Here is an 18691-nt window from a genome sequence, read left to right on the forward strand (position 1 = left end):
CATGGTTCCCACATTTCTTTATTCCAGTTGATTTACCAGATGGGAGAAAACAGCTTACTAGTGAATTAACAAAAATGATGTGAAAACATTAATTGTTGGGAACAGGTGAAAAACGTCCTACTAATGCCATTCTATGTCATCATACTGGACATCTATCCAGTATCTAAAAGAAAAACCAGTAGAAGGATTTTTGTTTTGTGACAGCAAAAACACAATGGCTATGTGGCACACACACCATAAGATTAGAAGCAGATGCAAATTGATTGGTATACATACATTCATTAAAAACCATAATATCAACCACAAGCCAACAGGAAGATAGATATGCATTTAGTCTAGGTGTTGTGTAAACTTCTGGGTGGTTGCTACTTCAGTAGTGACATGTATCTCTTCTGTCGGCTGCCCTACAATGGGCGTTCAGAAAACGCTGTGTAGCTCTTCACACGTGCAAAGTAGAAAGATGCATACATCTGGTCCAAGTCAAAGGCAGTGACAACTGTCTCTCCGGTGGATCTTCAAAGAAGTAAACATTAATTTCACATTTTATGTTCCCAATCACTATTATCTCGTGCAATGACATTCATAGATTGAATGCTGTCAAATCAAAACCCTGGCTACCCAGTGTATTACCTGTAGGTGATGTGGCAGGAATGGTGGATCCAATTCAGCTTGTTGAAGCTCTGGCGCCCCCCGGAGGACAACTGCAGTCCCACGTGAAAACTGTGCTCCGTCTCGGGCGCCGCTGGGTTCCGCCGGCAGAACCGAGAGATTCTCTGGTACTCTGCCACCTTCTGTCAAGAGAACACATACAGGGAATCAGAACTGGACAGCCAAAGCACTCTTCAATCATCTGTGGACAATGACACAAGTCTAAGAAGTCCGAAGTGTTAATTTGTTAATTTGTAATTTTCTCCTTGTATTCTGTGTCCTGCACTGCACCAGTTGACCCAGTTAATGTGTGAGGAAACAGCCCATCTTGTTGGGTTTAAGTTATAAACAGTAATGGAAAATATACAAATACCTTCCCACATCAAATCATCCCTGTCAACTTTTCTCACTCACCTCTTCTTTTCTCTTAGAGACGACAACAAAGACTTTGGTTTGATTGTCTGTGTCCTGCGACAGACGGTAAAGACCACACATAATGGACTCCACCCTGTGTAAAGGGAAATTGAAAGCCATTAATCTTACAAAATCAAACCGTTGTGACAAAAAAATATATATATTATTCCCCTCAAATGTGTTACTCCAGACTTGAATGCCAGTGTATGTTGTGTTCTAAATACCTGGTGTTCTTGCTACGTAGACGGGGAACAGTGACCAGTGGGTCCTCAGGTGTGGTCAGCATCATGACTTGGCCATCAGGGAAGAAACGCAGATATCTGGGGACACAAACAGTAGTCTTGTCTGACTGTACAGTGGGGAAAAAAAGTATTTAGTCAGCCACCAATTGTGCAAGTTCTCCCACTTAAAAAGATGAGAGGCCTGTAATTTTACACGTCAACTATGACAGACAAATTGAGGAAAAAAAATCCAGAAAATCACATTGTAGGATTTTTAATGAATTTATTTGCAAATTATGGTGGAAAATAAGTATTTGGTCACCTACAAACAAGCAAGATTTCTGGCTCTCACAGACCTGTAACTTCTTCTTTAAGAGGCTCCTCTGTCCTCCACTCGTTACCTATATTAATGGCACCTGTTTGAACTTGTTATCAGTATAAAAGACACCTGTCCACAACCTCAAACAGTCACACTCCAAACTACACTATGGCCAAGACCAAAGAGCTGTCAAAGGACACCAGAAACAAAATTGTAGACCTGCACCAGGCTGGGAAGACTGAATCTGCAATAGGTAAGCAGCTTGGTTTGAAGAAATCAACTGTGGGAGCAATTATTAGGAAATGGAAGACATACAAGACCACTGATAATCTCCCTCGATCTGGGGCTCCACGCAAGATCTCACCCTGTGAGGTCAAAATGATCACAAGAACGGTGAGCAAAAATCCCAGAACCACACAGGGGGACCTAGTGAATGACCTGCAGAGAGCTGGGACCAAAGTAACAAAGCCTACCATCAGTAACACACTACGCCGCCAGGGACTCAAATCCTGCAGTGCAAGACGTGTCCCCCTGCTTAAGCCAGTACATGTCCAGGCCCGTCTGAAGTTTGCTAGAGTGCATTTGGATGATCCAGAAGAGGATTGGGAGAATGTCATATGGTCAGATGAAACCAAAATATAACTTTTTGGTAAAAACTCAACTCGTCGTGTTTGGAGGACAAAGAATGCTGAGTTGCATCCAAAGAACACCATACCTACTGTGAAGCATGGGGGTGGAAACATCATGTTTGGGGATGTTTTTCTGAAAAGGGACCAGGACGACTGATCCGTGTAAAGGAAAGAATGAATGGGGCCATGTATCGTGAGATTTTGAGTGAAAACCTCCTTCCATCAGCAAGGGCATTGAAGATGAAACGTGGCTGGGTCTTTCAGCATGACAATGATCCCAAACACACCGCCCGGGCAACGAAGGAGTGGCTTCGTAAGAAGCATTTCAAGGTCCTGGAGTGGCCTAGCCAGTCTCCAGATCTCAACCCCATAGAAAATCTTTGGAGGGCGTTGAAAGTCTGTGTTGCCCAGCGACAGCCCCAAAACATCACTGCTCTAGAGGAGATCTGCAAGGAGGAATGGGCCAAAATACCAGCAACAGTGTGTGAAAACCTTGTGAAGACTTACAGAAAACGTTTGACCTGTGTCATTGCCAACAAAGGGTATATAACAAAGTATTGAGAAACTTTTGTTATTGACCAAATACTTATTTTCCACCATAATTTGCAAATAAATTCATTAAAAATCCTACAATGTGATTTTCTGGATTTTATTTATCTCATTTGTCTGACATAGTTGACGTGTAACTATGATGAAAATTACAGGCCTCTCTCATCTTTTTAAGTGGGAGAACTTGCACAATTGGTGGCTGACTAAATACTTTTTTTCCCCACTGTATGATCATTAGCATATCACAACAAGGAAACCAGTGACTGACTGCAGCCCCTACCTGTAGTACTCCACCTGGTGCCAAGCCCTATAGAATCCATCAAGGGACTCCTCTCCCTGACGGATGTATGCCGTCTTGCTGATGTAAACACCTGCAAAATCAACATTGAAAACCACAGATTGAATTCACCAAACATAACAACCATCTGATAAGATGGACCCAATCTAGTTTTAGCTATGCAACTTATGCTAGACATGCCAATTGTGCATTGGTATTGAGGAAATAGAGTAGTCTATGAAACAACCCCACTTATCTTAGAAGGGTTTTTCTTTCTCTAAGGATGATAAATAATTAATGTTCCTTAATGTTTACCATCAAAGCGCACACGTGGCCTCTCAAGAAACATCTCCCTCCAGGAGTTGAAGGGCACCAGTTTGGTACAGCTCCGGCCCCACACTCTCAGACAGGCCGAACGCCAAATCTCTGGGTCCCTGAGGAGAAATCAACACCGAGGGGAAATAACAATCTCAGTTTCATTTGAAAAACCAATACATCATTCAGAAGCCTGTTTTGATCCAGTGTATGGACCAGTGTTTCACAGCACTAAAAAGTTAAGGAACTACTGGCATGAATTAAAATTAATACAAGCCATGTTCATGGAAAATATATTTACAATATTTTGGATTTGTAAAGTGTATAGTCTGACCTAGCACAAATATAGAAGCCTCTACAGACTAGGGAGAGCTGCTCCAGGGTGCGCAGGTCCAGATCACTGGACACAACCCAACGGAAGATGTACATCAAGACCTCTGGGGGCAGGGCTGTGGACAGAAACCCAAAGGAACCGACTGACAAAATAACCAGATCGAAAATCCAGTATAATAATAAGAGTACTGCCAATCTGATATGCTCCCAGACAGTGGTTTATTGAGACATTTCGATCCTGACCAAGATCCCAGTGGGATGGAAACAGTGTGTATGAGCGTCTTAATAAACCACTGTGGGAGCATATGAGAGTTGCCAACATAACTTTTGACATGTTATTCATTTTTTCTGTCTAGGACATGAATTGCGATGGTCCTTTGTAGCTCAGTTGGTAGAGCACGGCACTTGTAATGCCAGGATAGTGGGTTCAATTCCCGGGACCACCAATACGTAAACTTTATGCACGCATGACTAAGTCACTTTGGATAAAATCGTCTGCTAAATGGCATAATTATTATTATTATTGCATAAGCTCTACCTACCTGAGATGTGCATCTGAGTCATCTCCACCTCAGGAACACATATCTTCAGAGAGGTGTCTTGCAGAGTGAGCTGCTGATGGAAGTAGGCCAATAGATCCTCTATTTCACCATCCATGTCATTCTCATTGCTAGGAAACAGATAGGAAGTTTCACTCACATGGTAGGACTTGTATGGAAAAGAGTGACAATGAGTTCAGATGGCACACACTTTGTGTGTAAGGTATTCATTGTAGTGTTACTGACTGCCAAAGTATACCAAAGTATTACGGAAAAAAAGACTTACCCGCCATCTGGATCAGGGGAACGACTGTAGTTGATTTTAAACTCAATGTCAGGCACAATCTGCATTGCCCTGCGATAGTATTTTATTGCTGTAAATTAGGGAGGGAAAAAGGTTCAGCTGTGTAAAACCATTATTCCCAATCCCAACTACAGTCACACAAGAATCCCATTCAAGTCATGGTACCGATATTAGCATTTTGTTGCCGCATCATTTTCTAATCATTGATAAGTGACTTTGTTGAGCTTCACAATCAATTTTAGATACTTTTGGATGATTTAGACATAATGCACACAAAACAAATATCGATACCATGACTTGAATGAGATTTTTGCCACAAATGCAAAAGCATTAGGAAACGGTGCCAGGTAAACTAAACTAAAGCATGGATTGCCATCATACCTTGTCCATAAACCAATGCGTCATTTTGTAATTTGGGTGAACTATCCCTTTAAAGGTCCATCATTTTAACTATACTGAGACAAAATACTCATTTTCAACAGTGAGTGCCATTTTGCTTTGCCCAACTTGTCTCTCAGACATACATACCTTCATAAACAGCTCCATTCTCTTCTTCCTCAACAGCTTTAAGGAACAACTCTCTGGCCTAAGACAAAGAAACAAAAGTTGGCAACGATGGTGAAGATGACAATAGCATGCAGTCAAATCTGGTGTAAAACTACTATTCTAAATGACACTATTCTAAATGGCTGTAACAAAACAGCTGACTTTTTCCTCCCGGGCCAGTTCCTGTTTTCTTCTCAGGTCTGCAGCTCGCGACGACATTCCTCTGTTCCCCCCATTGGACCCAGAGTTGGGCTTCAGTTCAGACATCCACTGGGCCCTGAACACGTTGAGCTCCACCTAGACGCATGGACAATGATGTACAAGGGATTGACATGAAGCGTTTTCTTATTGCCTGGGTCAAGTAAACTGTAAGTTTAGCCTTCTCTGAGGTTACCCCAGTGGGCAGTTGAAAACAAGTTTCTGCCCATTGTTTAAGTGAAAGACAGACAATTTATGGCAGTCCGGCAAGTTAAGACTGGCTCTGATCATTTTTTTGACTGAGAACAACCAAAACACAAAGAAATCCAGTACTGATCTTTCTGATTCCTCCCCTATGTGTAAGTGAAAGGCAGCCAATATAATATGGCACTTCTGCATATAAAAACTTACATTTTCTGCGAAAGTGATCATAATCTTCAGCAAACAAAAAATACACCTGGTGCCTTTAAGACTAATGTGTACACACACAAAATGACAAAGCATAAACTACAACACTCCATCTCATAAGCTTTGTTAATCATAACAGGGTATAAGTCTGCTATCATTTTTTTCAATATGGATCTCTACATTTAAAGTCTTAATTATCACTCAGAGCAATCCTGAGACATAATAATTGTGTAGTCTTTGTATCTCGTGTCAAACAGGTCATCTTACGTGGAGGTTTTCGTCATCAGTACTTTCATTCTCTCCATCTTGATCTTCTACAATGCCAAGAGAATTGATAATGCTTTCAGCCTGGGCAGAAAACAACAATATAGTTTTGTTAAAATAACTAGGCCTAAACACGGCAGAGAATCACAAACATGGACTGTTTGGCTGTCTAACAAATAGGGTTTAAATCATCTGCAAATATTTGTAAGTCATTAACCAAATACAAGCTTTGTTTATGGAAGTGATGTGGTTTGACAGATAGACAAGCCCAACAAATATTCAAAGAAGGTCGTCGTGATCATGGTTGAGGTTACTTTGAGGTGTGAGTATACAAAATGTGCACACGTTAACTAGAACACATCGCTAGCTAGCTCCTAGTAGTCAAACAAATGTGGCACCACATAGCTAGCTAACTGGAGACTAACTGCATTGACTTTTTCCTCTGCCCAGCAAGGCACTAACTTAGCTACTTGACGTTACCTAAACAAGTGACGTGTGACGAACAAGAAGCAAGCATGGTTTAGCATGCCACATTGCCAGGATTTACTTTTCAGACAGTTAGCTTGTCTATTCATCTTTTGACAGCTGGTCATTTTTAATGTAACAATACATTAACTACCGCTAGTTCGTATCATTCATGTTTACGACTAGGAGACACGTCATGCAACCACCAGCAGTAGGCGTGAGTGACCATACTTGCTAGCCAGCTAGCTAGCTCGATAACAAGTAGCCGTGCGCAAGGATTAGCCTCATAACAAACGACATTGAGCTACCATTATGGCTTATCTGAAAGCTCTTCTGTTGTCCGTCAACGTTTTCAGGTGAAGGTCTACAGATCACGGTCAGAAAAACGGACAACACAACGTGGAAATTTGAGGGATCGCAGAAATGCAGCCATTTCGACGACTTGCTGAGTACTGACTGTGTGTAGCTAGAAAGCTACTTACAAGGGTGTGTGGGTGTGACGTCAGCACACCACGTGACTAACTATTCTACAGTCTATCAACACACTTATCACAGACGTTTTTACCTTTCTGCGTTTATGATTTTGTTGTAGGCTGGTACATGGGCCACACAAAAAAGTACCATCCTTCCTTGATTAGCATATTTGGCTAAAATCGTTCCGACGTAGAGTGATCCTGATTCCTGACTGTACCATGTAGGGGGTGTTGTTGTTATGAAAGAGAAAGTTGGGGTACATCTCAATTAGTCTGAATTAGCTTCTTCTCTTTTCATCTCCTCTCCTTCATCTTCACTACTTGGAAAAACAGGACTGGTAAAAGCAATATGGTGGATCCCTCCCTTCTACTAGGAATTAGCTTTACATTTACATTTACATTTACATCATTTAGCAGACGCTCTTATCCAGAGCGACTTACAAATTGGTGCATCCAACTCATTTCCCATCAGTGCAGATGAAGGAAAGGAGATGAAGAGGCCACTTAATGCTATTGAGATGAACCCAAATGTTTTATTTTATTAAACTTCATAACATAAAGAAATATGGTACTCAAACCTCTGGCCAACCCTAAAAGCAGCCAATCACAGACTCGCAGTATACATTTTCATCAAAAATAAATGGGAACGCTCAATTTAGTTCGCCAGAGCAGTATTTAGATACCTTAGCCAAATTCGACCCCTGCTCCTCCATATTCATTACTCAGCCAGCCAAGCTCCCTAACCCTCCCTAGCAGTTCTGTAAGGTGGAAGCTCCTCCATATTCTTATCCAGACCCTTCAGATCTGCAAACATTGAAGGGTTAGGGCCAAGGGGAGGGATAAAAGCGTCTGCTAAATGGCATATTATTATTATTATTATTAACTCGTTATACCAACTCTTTCGAAAGCTTCACAGAGGCGCCTTCCCACTTCTGACACCAGTGCAGCAATCGAGGGAGGGGGTAGAAACTGGAGAGGTCACCTGGACCCAAGGAAGGAGGGTGGGTTTGCAGCTACGAAAGCTTGGTGAAGCTTTCTAACTGTGAAGCTGCTGAAGAGGCTAACATTAGTCAACTCCAACTGACGCAACATAACAATATGGCAATATGTGTTGAAGATTGCGTTGGTGTCAGAACCAATGATTTATATATACACTAGATCGCAAACAGGGGGCGCTGTTTTGGAGCTCCCACACCTCCATCTTGGCACTCTCCCACGTGGTAAAACATATTTGGGAAGCTATAGAAATGCATTTATTAATGTATACATTTGTTTTTGCCAATTTTGTTTATTCTATTACAGACACCTTAATGCATACTAATTATATTATGTGAGCTAAACATAAAAATAAAAGATATTAAAACATTTTCTTTAAAGTATTGTTTTTTTGAAAGTTCTGTTACTGTCCCCACTACAAAAAAAAAGTATCTTAAATACATGTTATTTTTTTCTTGAAACATTTAATTGAAATACCGTAGAATTCCATTTATTGCTATGGAGGGCCGCTCCTTCTCGGGAGTGCCAATATGGCCGACCAGCGGCTTCAAAGCCTCTCACTGGCCAATAGAGAGAAATAATAATGGCGTTTTTTTGTAGGCACTAACTCAGCCATGGTTTGTTGGACAAAGCCTATGAGGAAACTGAATGGCGTTTTTGTCGGGGTTTTGGATAAACACCAAAAATAAGGTCTGTGGTAAACACAGATTTAGGAGATTTTATACATTTTGTTCTATGACATAATTTTCATCAGCTAATGTAACTTAACATTATTATTAATTTTTTACACATAAATCACATAAAAGCGTCATAATTCATAAAGGTCATGTTAACTGACTGCTATTATCTAATAGATCAAAACGTATAAGATATCTGAAGCCTGTGTTACCCTCAGAACTTATTTTCTGCGTTTATTACAAAACTCTATTCTTTCGTATTTTTTCAGTTGTTTTGTATGGAACGCACTGAAGTCGGAAATTTGAGATTTCCGAGTTCCCAGTTCTTCGGAACGCGGCATTATATACGTCATTGGTCAGCGCAGATATGTTACGCAGGCTTGGTCAGATGTGGTAAGAACACTAAGTCCAGTAGATGGCGGTAACGTGACATAACATTGTTTGCCAACCGCCGTCAAACACCACTGATGTAGAATACGCAAATCTGCGACGCCCTTGGTCGCGCAGCTGTGATTTGTTGTGATGGGCCTGGATGTAGTGTGAGTGAGTGTGGTCGACTCTATACAAGTAGTTTAGTGGTGCTGTCTTCAAATGTCCGTTATTCGAGTTGAAACAGAGTGGGTGAGTGTCTTTTTGACTCTTTTGACTTTGCTTTATGTCATTATTATCAGCTGAAGTCAAAGATTGAGCGTGTGGCTAGCTAACCTTAGCTCGGCTGCAGCATCTGTTGTTTTTCGTTGCAGCAGTAGCTGTGTAACCATAACATGACATTCTGGTCAGAAATCTGACCAGACAGTTTTTACTCTTAAAATATTATGCATGCATGCCCTGTAGTTAAGGTTTTTTTTAGGTAGCTAGTGATGAAATAGGCTAAAACAGTCTGACTACTGTCTGTTGAAGATCTAGTAAGAAGATAATGTGCGTGAAATTAGAAACCGTCTGTCTCAGATTCCTTGGATTGTCTGGAAACTGAAAACCAAGTGTATATTTTCCCTCTGTGATTGAATTGCTGGTTCAATGGCTTCCTCTAATGACACCCCATCCCTTTTCCTCAGGAGGAGGCAAGAAGCCCATGACAACATGAGTCCTCCAGCTGTGCCTGTGGTCCACTGTTGTTGTCACAGGGAAATCTGGTTACACTCAACAGCTGCAGGGGGCTGCCAGCCTACCACCTCTGTGTTCCTTCAGCCTACCACCTCTCTGTGTTCCTGGGCGATGGTGAGGAGAGGGCAGCACCATGAATAGATACACCACGCTCAGGCAACTCGGGGATGGCACCTACGGCTCAGTCATCCTTGGCCGCTGCCTGGAATCAGGGGAACTGGTCGCCATTAAGAAGTGAGTGGAGGGCACTGTCATAGCATTGTTATTATGAAAAAAATATGGCTGTGATCTCTGTGTGCAATTGCAGTCCATCTTTGAAGGGTTGCCAGCTAGTGTAACTTACATATTGTCCTCTGGTACCTAAATTGAAGGGCTTTAGCTTACAAATTGTTGTAGCTGCTAAAGCCGTGTAGTAAAATGAGCTGCCAGTGCCTGTGGGATTCGCTAAGAATGGCATTAGCCGGTGGCCACTGCTACGCGTGGTTAAGCTGACAGCTGGCTAGACAGATGTAGACGAATGAAAGTGCACGGATGACTGACAGGCCCACCTATTTGGCTGATTGAAAAAAAGGCATCTGTTGGTGGGTACCTTCATGAAAGCTTCTTGCTTCTATTTATAGCCTTGACAGGAAGTATGTGGGGGGTTGGGCAGCCGCAGATTAGTAGCATAAATCTGTCATGTTGGTGGCGTCGCTGTCTTGAGATTGAAATGGAGAGGGCCTTGGCCTACATGTTATAAACCTGTTTGCTCTTTTCAATCATACATTTTACGCGGTGCATATTCATCAAACTTCCCAATATGTTTTACAATAAAAAGTATGATCTATGATATGTTGGTCCTTTAATTCAGTTAGGCTAATCATAAATGATTGCATATTTGTTTCAGAATGAAGAGAAAATTCTACTCATGGGAAGAATGCATGAATCTTCGTGAGGTCATAGTAAGTGCTCCTTCCCAGATATGATGCTTGTGGGTAAAATGCTCCACCTATTGCAGTGTTTCCCCTAGGATTTATTTCAGCAGTGGTGGCAAGGGTAGGCACCGCACCGGTATAGGGCAGCATAATGAATACAACCTATGCTTTCACAGTTGTTGTCTACTGTTTCACCTGTTAGTGTTTTTGTACCACCATATAAATTCCACCTCTGCTCAGAACCACAGAAACCAGCACAAATAATCTAGAAGGTGACTGCCTTAGGATTTTAACTCTCTAGTTCCTCACCCTGTCCCAGACATTCATTCCTTGCCGAGAGCTTGAATCCAAAGGAGCGTAGCAGTATCCTAGAAGAAACCAGCCCTCCAGGGATCTTGGTTAGAATAGCATAAATAGCATGTGCCACCACCAAGACCCATAACGACTTCCCCTCTACTCAAAACTATAGCATGGTGAAAGTTGCCGCCATTTACATCCATACTTTTCAGTGCATGGGAAAACTTCACCCGCATTTACTATGATCTGCACTAGTTTTCATTATTACACCTGAGTTAAAAAGCATAAAAAAATCCCTAAAGGCTGCACCTTTAGAAATACCAGTGGTTACCCACACTGTACCCAAGATGATATACAGTTTATTAATGCTTTGATTGTCAATCAATGTTTTGATTTTGAACTAAAGCATATTTGTTGTATGCCGGTTTTAAGGGTCAGACCTTCTATGTCTTACCTTTTATGTATCTAAGTCTGGAGGCAGGTGGCACCTTAATTGGGGAGGATGGGCTCATGGTAATGGCTGTAGCGGAATTAGTGGAATGGTATCAGATACATCAAACAAATGGTTTCCATGGTTTCCAGGTGGTTGATGCCGTTCCATTTGTACCGTTCCAGCCATTATTATGAGCCGTCCTCCCCTCAGCAGCCTCCTGTGGTATCTATGTCTGGCCATGATGAAGTGTTGCAGAGCTGTTTTTGATGATTTACAGATTGAGGTTATTTCCCTCATGCTTTGTCTTGATTGCTAAGGTACCATCTAATTCGTTCCCTCCTTCTTTCAGTCCTTGAAGAAACTCAACCATGCGAATGTGGTCAAACTCAAGGAGGTTATACGGGAAAATGACCACTTGTACTTTGTGTTTGAATACATGAAGGAGAACTTGTATCAACTAATGAAAGACAGGTAAATATAGCTTTTTTGATTCACATAGCGTAAATCTAGGCTATTTGAAATGGGTTCAGTGCTTTGGGGATAAATGTCAGTAGGTCAAAATCATGGCTCATATATTGTTATTTGTATCATGTTGCAGGTCTCGGCTGTTCCCTGAATCTGCCGTGCGAAATATTATGTTCCAGATACTGCAGGGATTAGCATTTATTCATAAGCATGGTATGATTAGAATGATACACTAGCACTTTTTTTGCTAATGCTTTTTACTTGTTACTTTGTATACTCACTGTATGTTTTTCCCCTCAGGATTTTTTCACAGGGATATGAAACCTGAGAATCTTCTGTGCATGGGACCGGAGCTTGTGAAAATAGCTGACTTTGGGCTTGCCCGCGAGATAAGATCTCGGCCGCCATACACAGACTATGTTTCAACAAGATGGTTAGTTTTGTTACCTCCATATGATGGGTTTATGTGTCACTAACCACATTTCCATTTACAGTTTTTATGCGAGTAAAGTAAAAAAAAATCACAACAGCTGAGATGGAAACAGGAAGTTTCGGTACAATTTTATAAATGCCGACAGATCATTTGTTCATTCGACATGGTGGGATATTTTTGTGTCGGTAAAGTTAATTATGCGAGAAATGGCGGTGGAAACGCCTTTATGGGTAAATATTCATATAATGACCATCATATCAAAGTAAACTTGGAGTCAATCGATGATATGTGGCCCTCCCACTACGACTCGGAAAACCATGCAGTTTAAAAGGCTACAGATTGAATAAATGATGATGAACTTCTCAGGGTGGTGAAAGTGCACGGTGATGAGCTTGATGCTCCTTTCCAATAAATATTGAGGGTCTAATTCTGGTGACATGATGATTGACGCTTGACTGCCGTTTGACAAATAAACAAATATTCTCACTCTTATCCATAATAATCTCATCATATACAGTAGACCATCCTGCCAACACTGTATCTGCCAGCTGTTGGCTAAAGCATACATGTCAAGACCAGAGGAGACACAGTTTCTATTTAAAGCAACAGTTGTGACAACTATCGATAGGGTTGAAAATGCCATGGAAACACATTGAACTTTAGATTTTTATCTGGTACATAAAAACGTAAGCATTTTGTTTGCACTACTTCATCACACACTGTCAGTTTGGTGGAAACACACCACTGGTGGGAAAATGTGCATATTTTCTATGCAGATTTTAGAATCTTTGCATGAAAATCTGTCGCCAGTTGGATGGAAACCTAACTACTGACACCATTTTGTGATTGATCAGTAAAACTTGTCAAGTTCTATATGAATTTATTTGTCTCATTTTCTGTCGACTTGTGACAACATGAGACCTCTTGTATTTTCTCTCATCATGTGGAGCATCAACCAGCCTATAAAGACCTTCTCCCTTCCCTGTGTTGTCTTCCAGGTACAGAGCTCCAGAGGTGTTGCTGAGGTCCACCTCGTACAGCTCTCCCATAGACCAGTGGGCCGTGGGCTGCATCATGGCAGAGCTTTACACACTTAGGCCTCTGTTCCCTGGCTCCAGTGAAGTGGACACCATCTTCAAAATCTGCCAAGTCCTGGGAACTCCAATGAAGGTAGCCTTGTTCTCCAGGGCTGTTAGATCCAGAATAGCAGTGGAAAACAAGCTATACTGTCCTCACATCATCATGTAAAATGTCTTGTGGTGTTGTTAAATGCATAAATCAAACCTCACTGAAGATGTGGTGATCAGTCTTGTGTAATGGGCTTTTGAAATGACAAACTTCTTCACAGATTATTCTTGTCATAACTTTTAAAAACCGTTACATCTATCTGTTTTATTACTATACAGTAAAATAAGCAGTTCAATAATAATTGTGCCTGATCCACTTCTAGAATGACTGGCTGGAGGGCTTCCAGTTGTCAGCAGCCATGAATTTCCGCTGGCCCCAGTGTGTCCCCAGTAATGTGAGAAGTCTGATCCCCAACGCCAGTCCTGAGGCCATCCAACTGATGAGAGACCTACTCCAGTGGGACCCTAAGAAGAGGCCAGCCTCTGCCCAGGTAGCAAACCCTGGCTGGGGCATATCTCTGTTATCATCTATGCTAAAATAAATGTGATTCTCTTATAAAATGGGTAAAAGTAAGGTACACTTCTCAGAGAGTTTTGAATTGTCAAGAGTAGTTAAACAAAGGTGTCCACTGTCACCATATCTATTCGTTATGGTAGCTAATAAAAATCAGATCAAATAATAACATTAGAGGATTAGAAAGGCTTAAAAACAAAGGTGTCCATGTATGCCGATGACTCAAGTTTTATATTAAGTCCGCAAGCTAGATCCCTGCAATGTCTCATTGAAGATCTAGATAACTTTTCTGGACTCTCTGGACTAAAACCTAAATGTACAATATTACGTATTAGATGTTTAAAAAATACAACTTTTCCATTACCCTGCAGTTTACCTATAAAATGGGCTGACGGTGAAGTAGACATACTTGGTATTCATATCACAAAATATATAAATGAGCTCTCCACAATGAATTAGACAAGATCCTGGAACCATGAAGAGGAATACCTGTCTATTTATGGAAAAATTGCCCTGATTAACTCCTTAGTTATATCTCAGTTTACTCACTTGCTTTATGGCGCTGTCTACTCCTGATGATTCGTTTTTCAAATCATATGAGCAAAACATATTTACCTTTATCTGGGATGCTAAACCAGACAAGATAAAGCGTGCCTATCTATATAATGAATATGAACTGGGTGGGCTGAGATTATTACATCTAAAAGCACTAAACCTCTCTCTAAAAGCTTCACTTATCCAAAAGTTTTACTTGAAATGGTTCTCAAGTAGATTTCTAAGAAAAGCTCATCCATTGTTTAAAAATTGCCTTTTTGCAGATTGCCATGTCTCATTTTCGATTAATTGAAAATGAAACTTTTTTTCAAGCAAGCATTGTAGAGCTGGCTACAATTTCAATTTCATCCCCCTGAAAAGATAGAACAAATATTACAACAACTATTATGGCTGGACTCAAATGTGCTGGTTGATAAAATACCTGTATTTATGGAAAATATGTTTGAAAAGGGTATTTAAAAATAAATAAATGATATTGTAAATTGGAATGGTAGAGTTATGTCTTTCATGGAGTTATCAGAATTGTATGGGAAGGTCTGCTCAATCCAAGATAGGTGGGATGGGCTTAGGGAAGCGGGGGGTTTCTCTCGGATGATTGAGGGGCAGCTCTTGGGGAACTGTGGGGGGATCTTGGAGGGCTGGTGGCCTGGCGGTTGGGAACTTGGGCCGGTGGCTGATGGGTCGCTGGTTCAGGTCCCGTTTTTGACCTTATGGGAGATCTGTCGATGTGCCCTTGAGCGGGTTGTTGACCCTGGTTACTTCTGTGGATCGCTCTGGATGGGAGTCTGTTAGATGACTAATGTGATGTAGATGTTGAGCTGCTTCACTGCAAGTAGATTGTATGTTTTAAATATTCAATAATTTGTAGAATTTTTTTAAAAGGTATGTTAGCTTGTACATAGCTAAACAGGTTGGATTTTCTAACATTTAATGGCATGTTAACTGATTAATATGTCCTGCTTAGGGATCCTTGAAAACCAATCAATTATTTTATTATCCATTTGCAGGCCCTCAGGTACTCCTACTTCTACGTGGGTCAGGCGTTGGGCACTCCTCAGCAGATCCTGGAGCAGGGCAGGCCTCAGCCAGGTCCCCTACCTCCACAGCCACCACAACCATCACAGCAGCCTCTGCAGCAGCTACAACCACTGCTGCTGCTCAAACCAGTGCCCCCTCCCCAGCCAGCGCCCCCAAATCAACATTTCACCTCGTCCAGGCCCCTGCAACAGATCCATCCAGCCCCAGTCTCAGCCCCCACCCCAGTTCCATCGTACCAGAGGCACTCAAAGCTGTTGCGAGAGCAGCCCAACCTCATGGTGAAGCAGGAGGAGACTGAGACCACCCCACAGAACCGCTTACCTTACGTTGTTGACAAGAGCTTGCAGTGCCAGGTGAGTTTGCAGTCACCAACTCAGCTACTTGAGCACGACAAGCATTCATCAGTGTAATGTCATTAGATGTTAGAATCCCTTGTTAAATGAATACAACATTTAATGGCTAGGAATGGAAAGTTGATGAATTCTTCAGAAATGTAATTGTTGTTTCTCTCCCCATAGAGATTGTTAATACACCATTTCCTTTTTTTTAACAGTTGACCCAGGAGGCTGAGAATGCCAACTTCTTAAGTTATCAGATGAAACCTAAGGGTGGAGGACGCCGGCGATGGGGCCACGGCACAGGCCTCCTAAAGGGTGACGAGTGGGATGACTTTGAGGACATGGAGCTGACCTCACTAAGTGTTCTGGGCAAAACAAAAATTCCTACTGAAAAACGAAGAGAGTGAGTGTCTCCCTGAGTTATCCCAGTGACCTGAGTTATCAGTTTGATATTTTCAGATAAAGGGCTTTATGTATTTCTGTTATGCCTTTCAGGTACGGGAATGTTTTGGATTTTAGCAGCCCGAAAGTTAAGGGGCAGATGACAACAGGTGACGATGCACCTTTGAATCTGAACAAGGCCATGTCCTACCAGGAGCCTTCGAGGACAGCCTCTGCCAAACAGTATTACTTGAAGCAGTCAAGATATCTACCAGGTAGAAAATACAAAAACATTACCTTCCTTCCAAATGGATATTTTGAATAAGGCACTTCTAGTTACTGACAATGTATATGATAAAATGGGCTCACTCGTTAATAACTTGATGTATCTGCCATTTGTCTACCAAATCAGAGGCATAAGCATATGTACATGCTCTGATATATAATGCCTAATGGTTTTTAAAAATGGGTGAAACCACATATTCTTTTCAGCCCGATTATCAATGATCATCATCTTAGGAGTGGCTAATCATGATGATGTAGTCTTGTTGAACCAGAAGGGGCAGCTTGTTGCAATGGAAATTACATTGCAAACTCTACTTCCTAATCTATCCTATCTCACCCTGCAGGTTTAAATACTAAAAAGAATATGGCAATAAATTCCAACTACAGTGAAAGCAACCTCTGGGGCAGCAGAATTCCTGTTGGAGGGACACTTCCTAACCGAGGCACTCATGGTAATGATTAGTGTTGGGACCGATGTCATGTGTGTTTATCACCTGTCACCCTAATACACGAGTGAGAGGGCTGTGTGGTATAAGCTAAGGTGATCTGTGATGTGTGTAAACAGTATTAAATGTAACGTACATTTCCTGTTATCTTTGATGGCCCAATCACAGGTTCAAAAACTCTTCCAAGTGGATATGTACCGAACTATTACAAAAAAGAGGTTGGCTCTGCCGGCCAAAGAGTGCAACTCGCACCCATAGGGGACTCGACAGCATCAAGTGAGTGATCTTTGTAGTCTCGATGCACAGTTGTCAATCCAGGCTAGGTGCTGTGTAGTAATGTAATTCTATTATAAAGTAATAATGTTTCTTGTCTCTGCTGTTACAGATTACGCAACCTGGAGGTCATCTAGCAGAAATCAGATGGGTGCCTCATCCTATGTGCCGTCGCCCACCAAGACTACGCCAGGCCTACGGTCTCGCCCCCCAGTACAGGCCATCCATGGGCGCACAGACTGGTCTGCCAAATATGGACACCGCTAATGGCCTCTTTGGGATACTTGTGTTATGGCCTGGCACAAATGACAGTACTTCAGATTTGTCTTTTCCCTATAAAAGGAAAAACTTATGTTTTCATATCAAAGTATGTACATATTATACAGCAATAACCTTGGTTTTGTATTAATCTGTGTATATATTGTTAAATGTGCAACTTTTTCAGTGTATGTGTGTTATATGGATAAATGCACTCATGACAGTGGTGTCATCACATTTTGTTCAGTGACAAATTCCATACTATTTATTTTTTGGGTTTATTGCATAGCATAACTTTTTCACCCCCTTCTTAAAATATGTGTTCCATAGATTTTGTAAAATGTCCCCATGGTGTTTAAATTTGCATTTTCAATTACCAATCCAGTCATTTTATATTGCAAATCACTGTGATAGTTTGGCCAACACTGTTTTTCTGTTGCCAATTTGTTTTTTGTTTATTTTTCTTGGTGCTGTCTTTCATGAGATTCTGGAATACAGGAAACACTTGTATCTTGTGCATTTAAAAAAATAATGTATTCATTGTTCCTTGATTTTTTTTCTTTAAAACAAGAACTCAGTGCTTTATTTCAAGCAGAATTGACATTCGTGTTATAATATGCCATTTAGCAGACTCTTTTATCCAAAGCGACTTACAGTCATGTGTGCGTACATTTATGTGTAGTCCCGGGGATCGAACCCACTACCTTGGCGTTACAAGCGCCATGCTCTACCAGCTGAGCTACAGAGGATCTTTCTTTGTAATTAATTATGTGGCTTAACTGTATGTTGACTTGGTTCATCTGCTGGGCCAATTTGTAAAAACATGTAAATTTGTAAAAACATGTAAACTGCCAGTTACCAAATGCCATTGCTAACATTTGATTTATGTGGTATTGTAATGACCATTTTTATTTTCTTTACAACTGTAAAGTTGGACAAGCTGTAATGGTCATGTCTTTGACATCAATTCTGTTTTGGTTTATAATCAATAAAGTCATTGGTGTGTATATAGTCTGATTTAGTGAATTGCTTTAATTTGGTAATCAAACAATGACTTGATTAATGTATCCTATATATGCTCTGGCCTGGGATTATCTAGGAGACTGTGCTTTGCTCTTTTCAATTGAACAAGACAGTGAAGAGAACAGAGGACCTTGACATAAATCCTTGACATAAATGCTAAAGTGAAGTTAAATCACTTTAATATTTTTTTTTACAAAAGAAGGCAGACTGCCACGTGCAGTGCCTCATTTGG

General features: G+C 41.2%; 2 protein-coding genes across 3 annotated transcripts; one reads left to right on the forward strand and one right to left on the reverse strand.

The window, feature by feature from the left end:
- On the reverse strand, positions 1–7118 carry fbxo9 (F-box protein 9). Of its 2 annotated transcripts, XM_084142039.1 has the most exons (13): positions 6738–7118; positions 5968–6048; positions 5257–5391; positions 5077–5134; positions 4531–4618; positions 4248–4375; positions 3707–3821; positions 3373–3491; positions 3061–3151; positions 1287–1382; positions 1063–1156; positions 631–791; positions 1–513 (listed from the first exon to the last, which is right to left on the reverse strand). In XM_084142039.1, the coding sequence occupies exons 1-13, from the start codon at positions 6738–6740 to the stop codon at positions 405–407; spliced, it is 1278 nt and encodes a 425-aa protein (XP_083998165.1). In that variant the 5' UTR covers positions 6741–7118; the 3' UTR covers positions 1–404. The 2 variants fall into 2 exon arrangements, with proteins under 2 accessions (XP_083998165.1, XP_083998166.1); XM_084142040.1 differs by lacking the exon at positions 5968–6048 and having other exon boundaries at positions 6738–6897.
- Positions 7119–9049: 1931 nt separating this feature from the next.
- Positions 9050–18450, forward strand: LOC311100656 (serine/threonine-protein kinase ICK-like). Its single transcript, XM_084141588.1, has 14 exons — positions 9050–9196; positions 9631–9913; positions 10566–10620; positions 11673–11794; positions 11922–12001; positions 12089–12221; positions 13220–13391; positions 13672–13839; positions 15425–15808; positions 16009–16196; positions 16289–16449; positions 16804–16911; positions 17074–17181; positions 17291–18450. Exons 2-14 carry the CDS (start codon positions 9813–9815, stop codon positions 17443–17445), a joined length of 1935 nt encoding a protein of 644 aa, XP_083997714.1. The 5' UTR covers positions 9050–9196; positions 9631–9812; the 3' UTR covers positions 17446–18450.
- The last annotated feature ends 241 nt before the right edge of the window (positions 18451–18691 follow it).

Source organism: Coregonus lavaretus, assembly GCF_964263955.1.
Source record: "Coregonus lavaretus genome assembly, chromosome: 25".
NCBI classification, from domain to species: Eukaryota; Metazoa; Chordata; class Actinopteri; order Salmoniformes; family Salmonidae; genus Coregonus; species Coregonus lavaretus.

Excerpts from the sequence above, each read along its gene's own strand:
- fbxo9 (XM_084142039.1), bottom strand. Across the intron at positions 3,492-3,706 it reads GGCTTCTATATTTGTGCTAG|GGACCCAGAGATTTGGCGTT; the intron begins GTCAGACTATAC and ends ATTTCTCCTCAG. Across the intron at positions 514-630 it reads TCCTGCCACATCACCTACAG|ATCCACCGGAGAGACAGTTG; the intron begins GTAATACACTGG and ends ACTTCTTTGAAG.
- LOC311100656 (XM_084141588.1), top strand. The coding sequence starts at position 9,813 with ATGAATAGATACACCACGCTCAGGCAACTCGGGGATGGCACCTACGGC. Across the intron at positions 15,809-16,008 it reads ACAAGAGCTTGCAGTGCCAG|TTGACCCAGGAGGCTGAGAA; the intron begins GTGAGTTTGCAG and ends TTTTTTTAACAG. Across the intron at positions 16,450-16,803 it reads GCAGTCAAGATATCTACCAG|GTTTAAATACTAAAAAGAAT; the intron begins GTAGAAAATACA and ends CTCACCCTGCAG.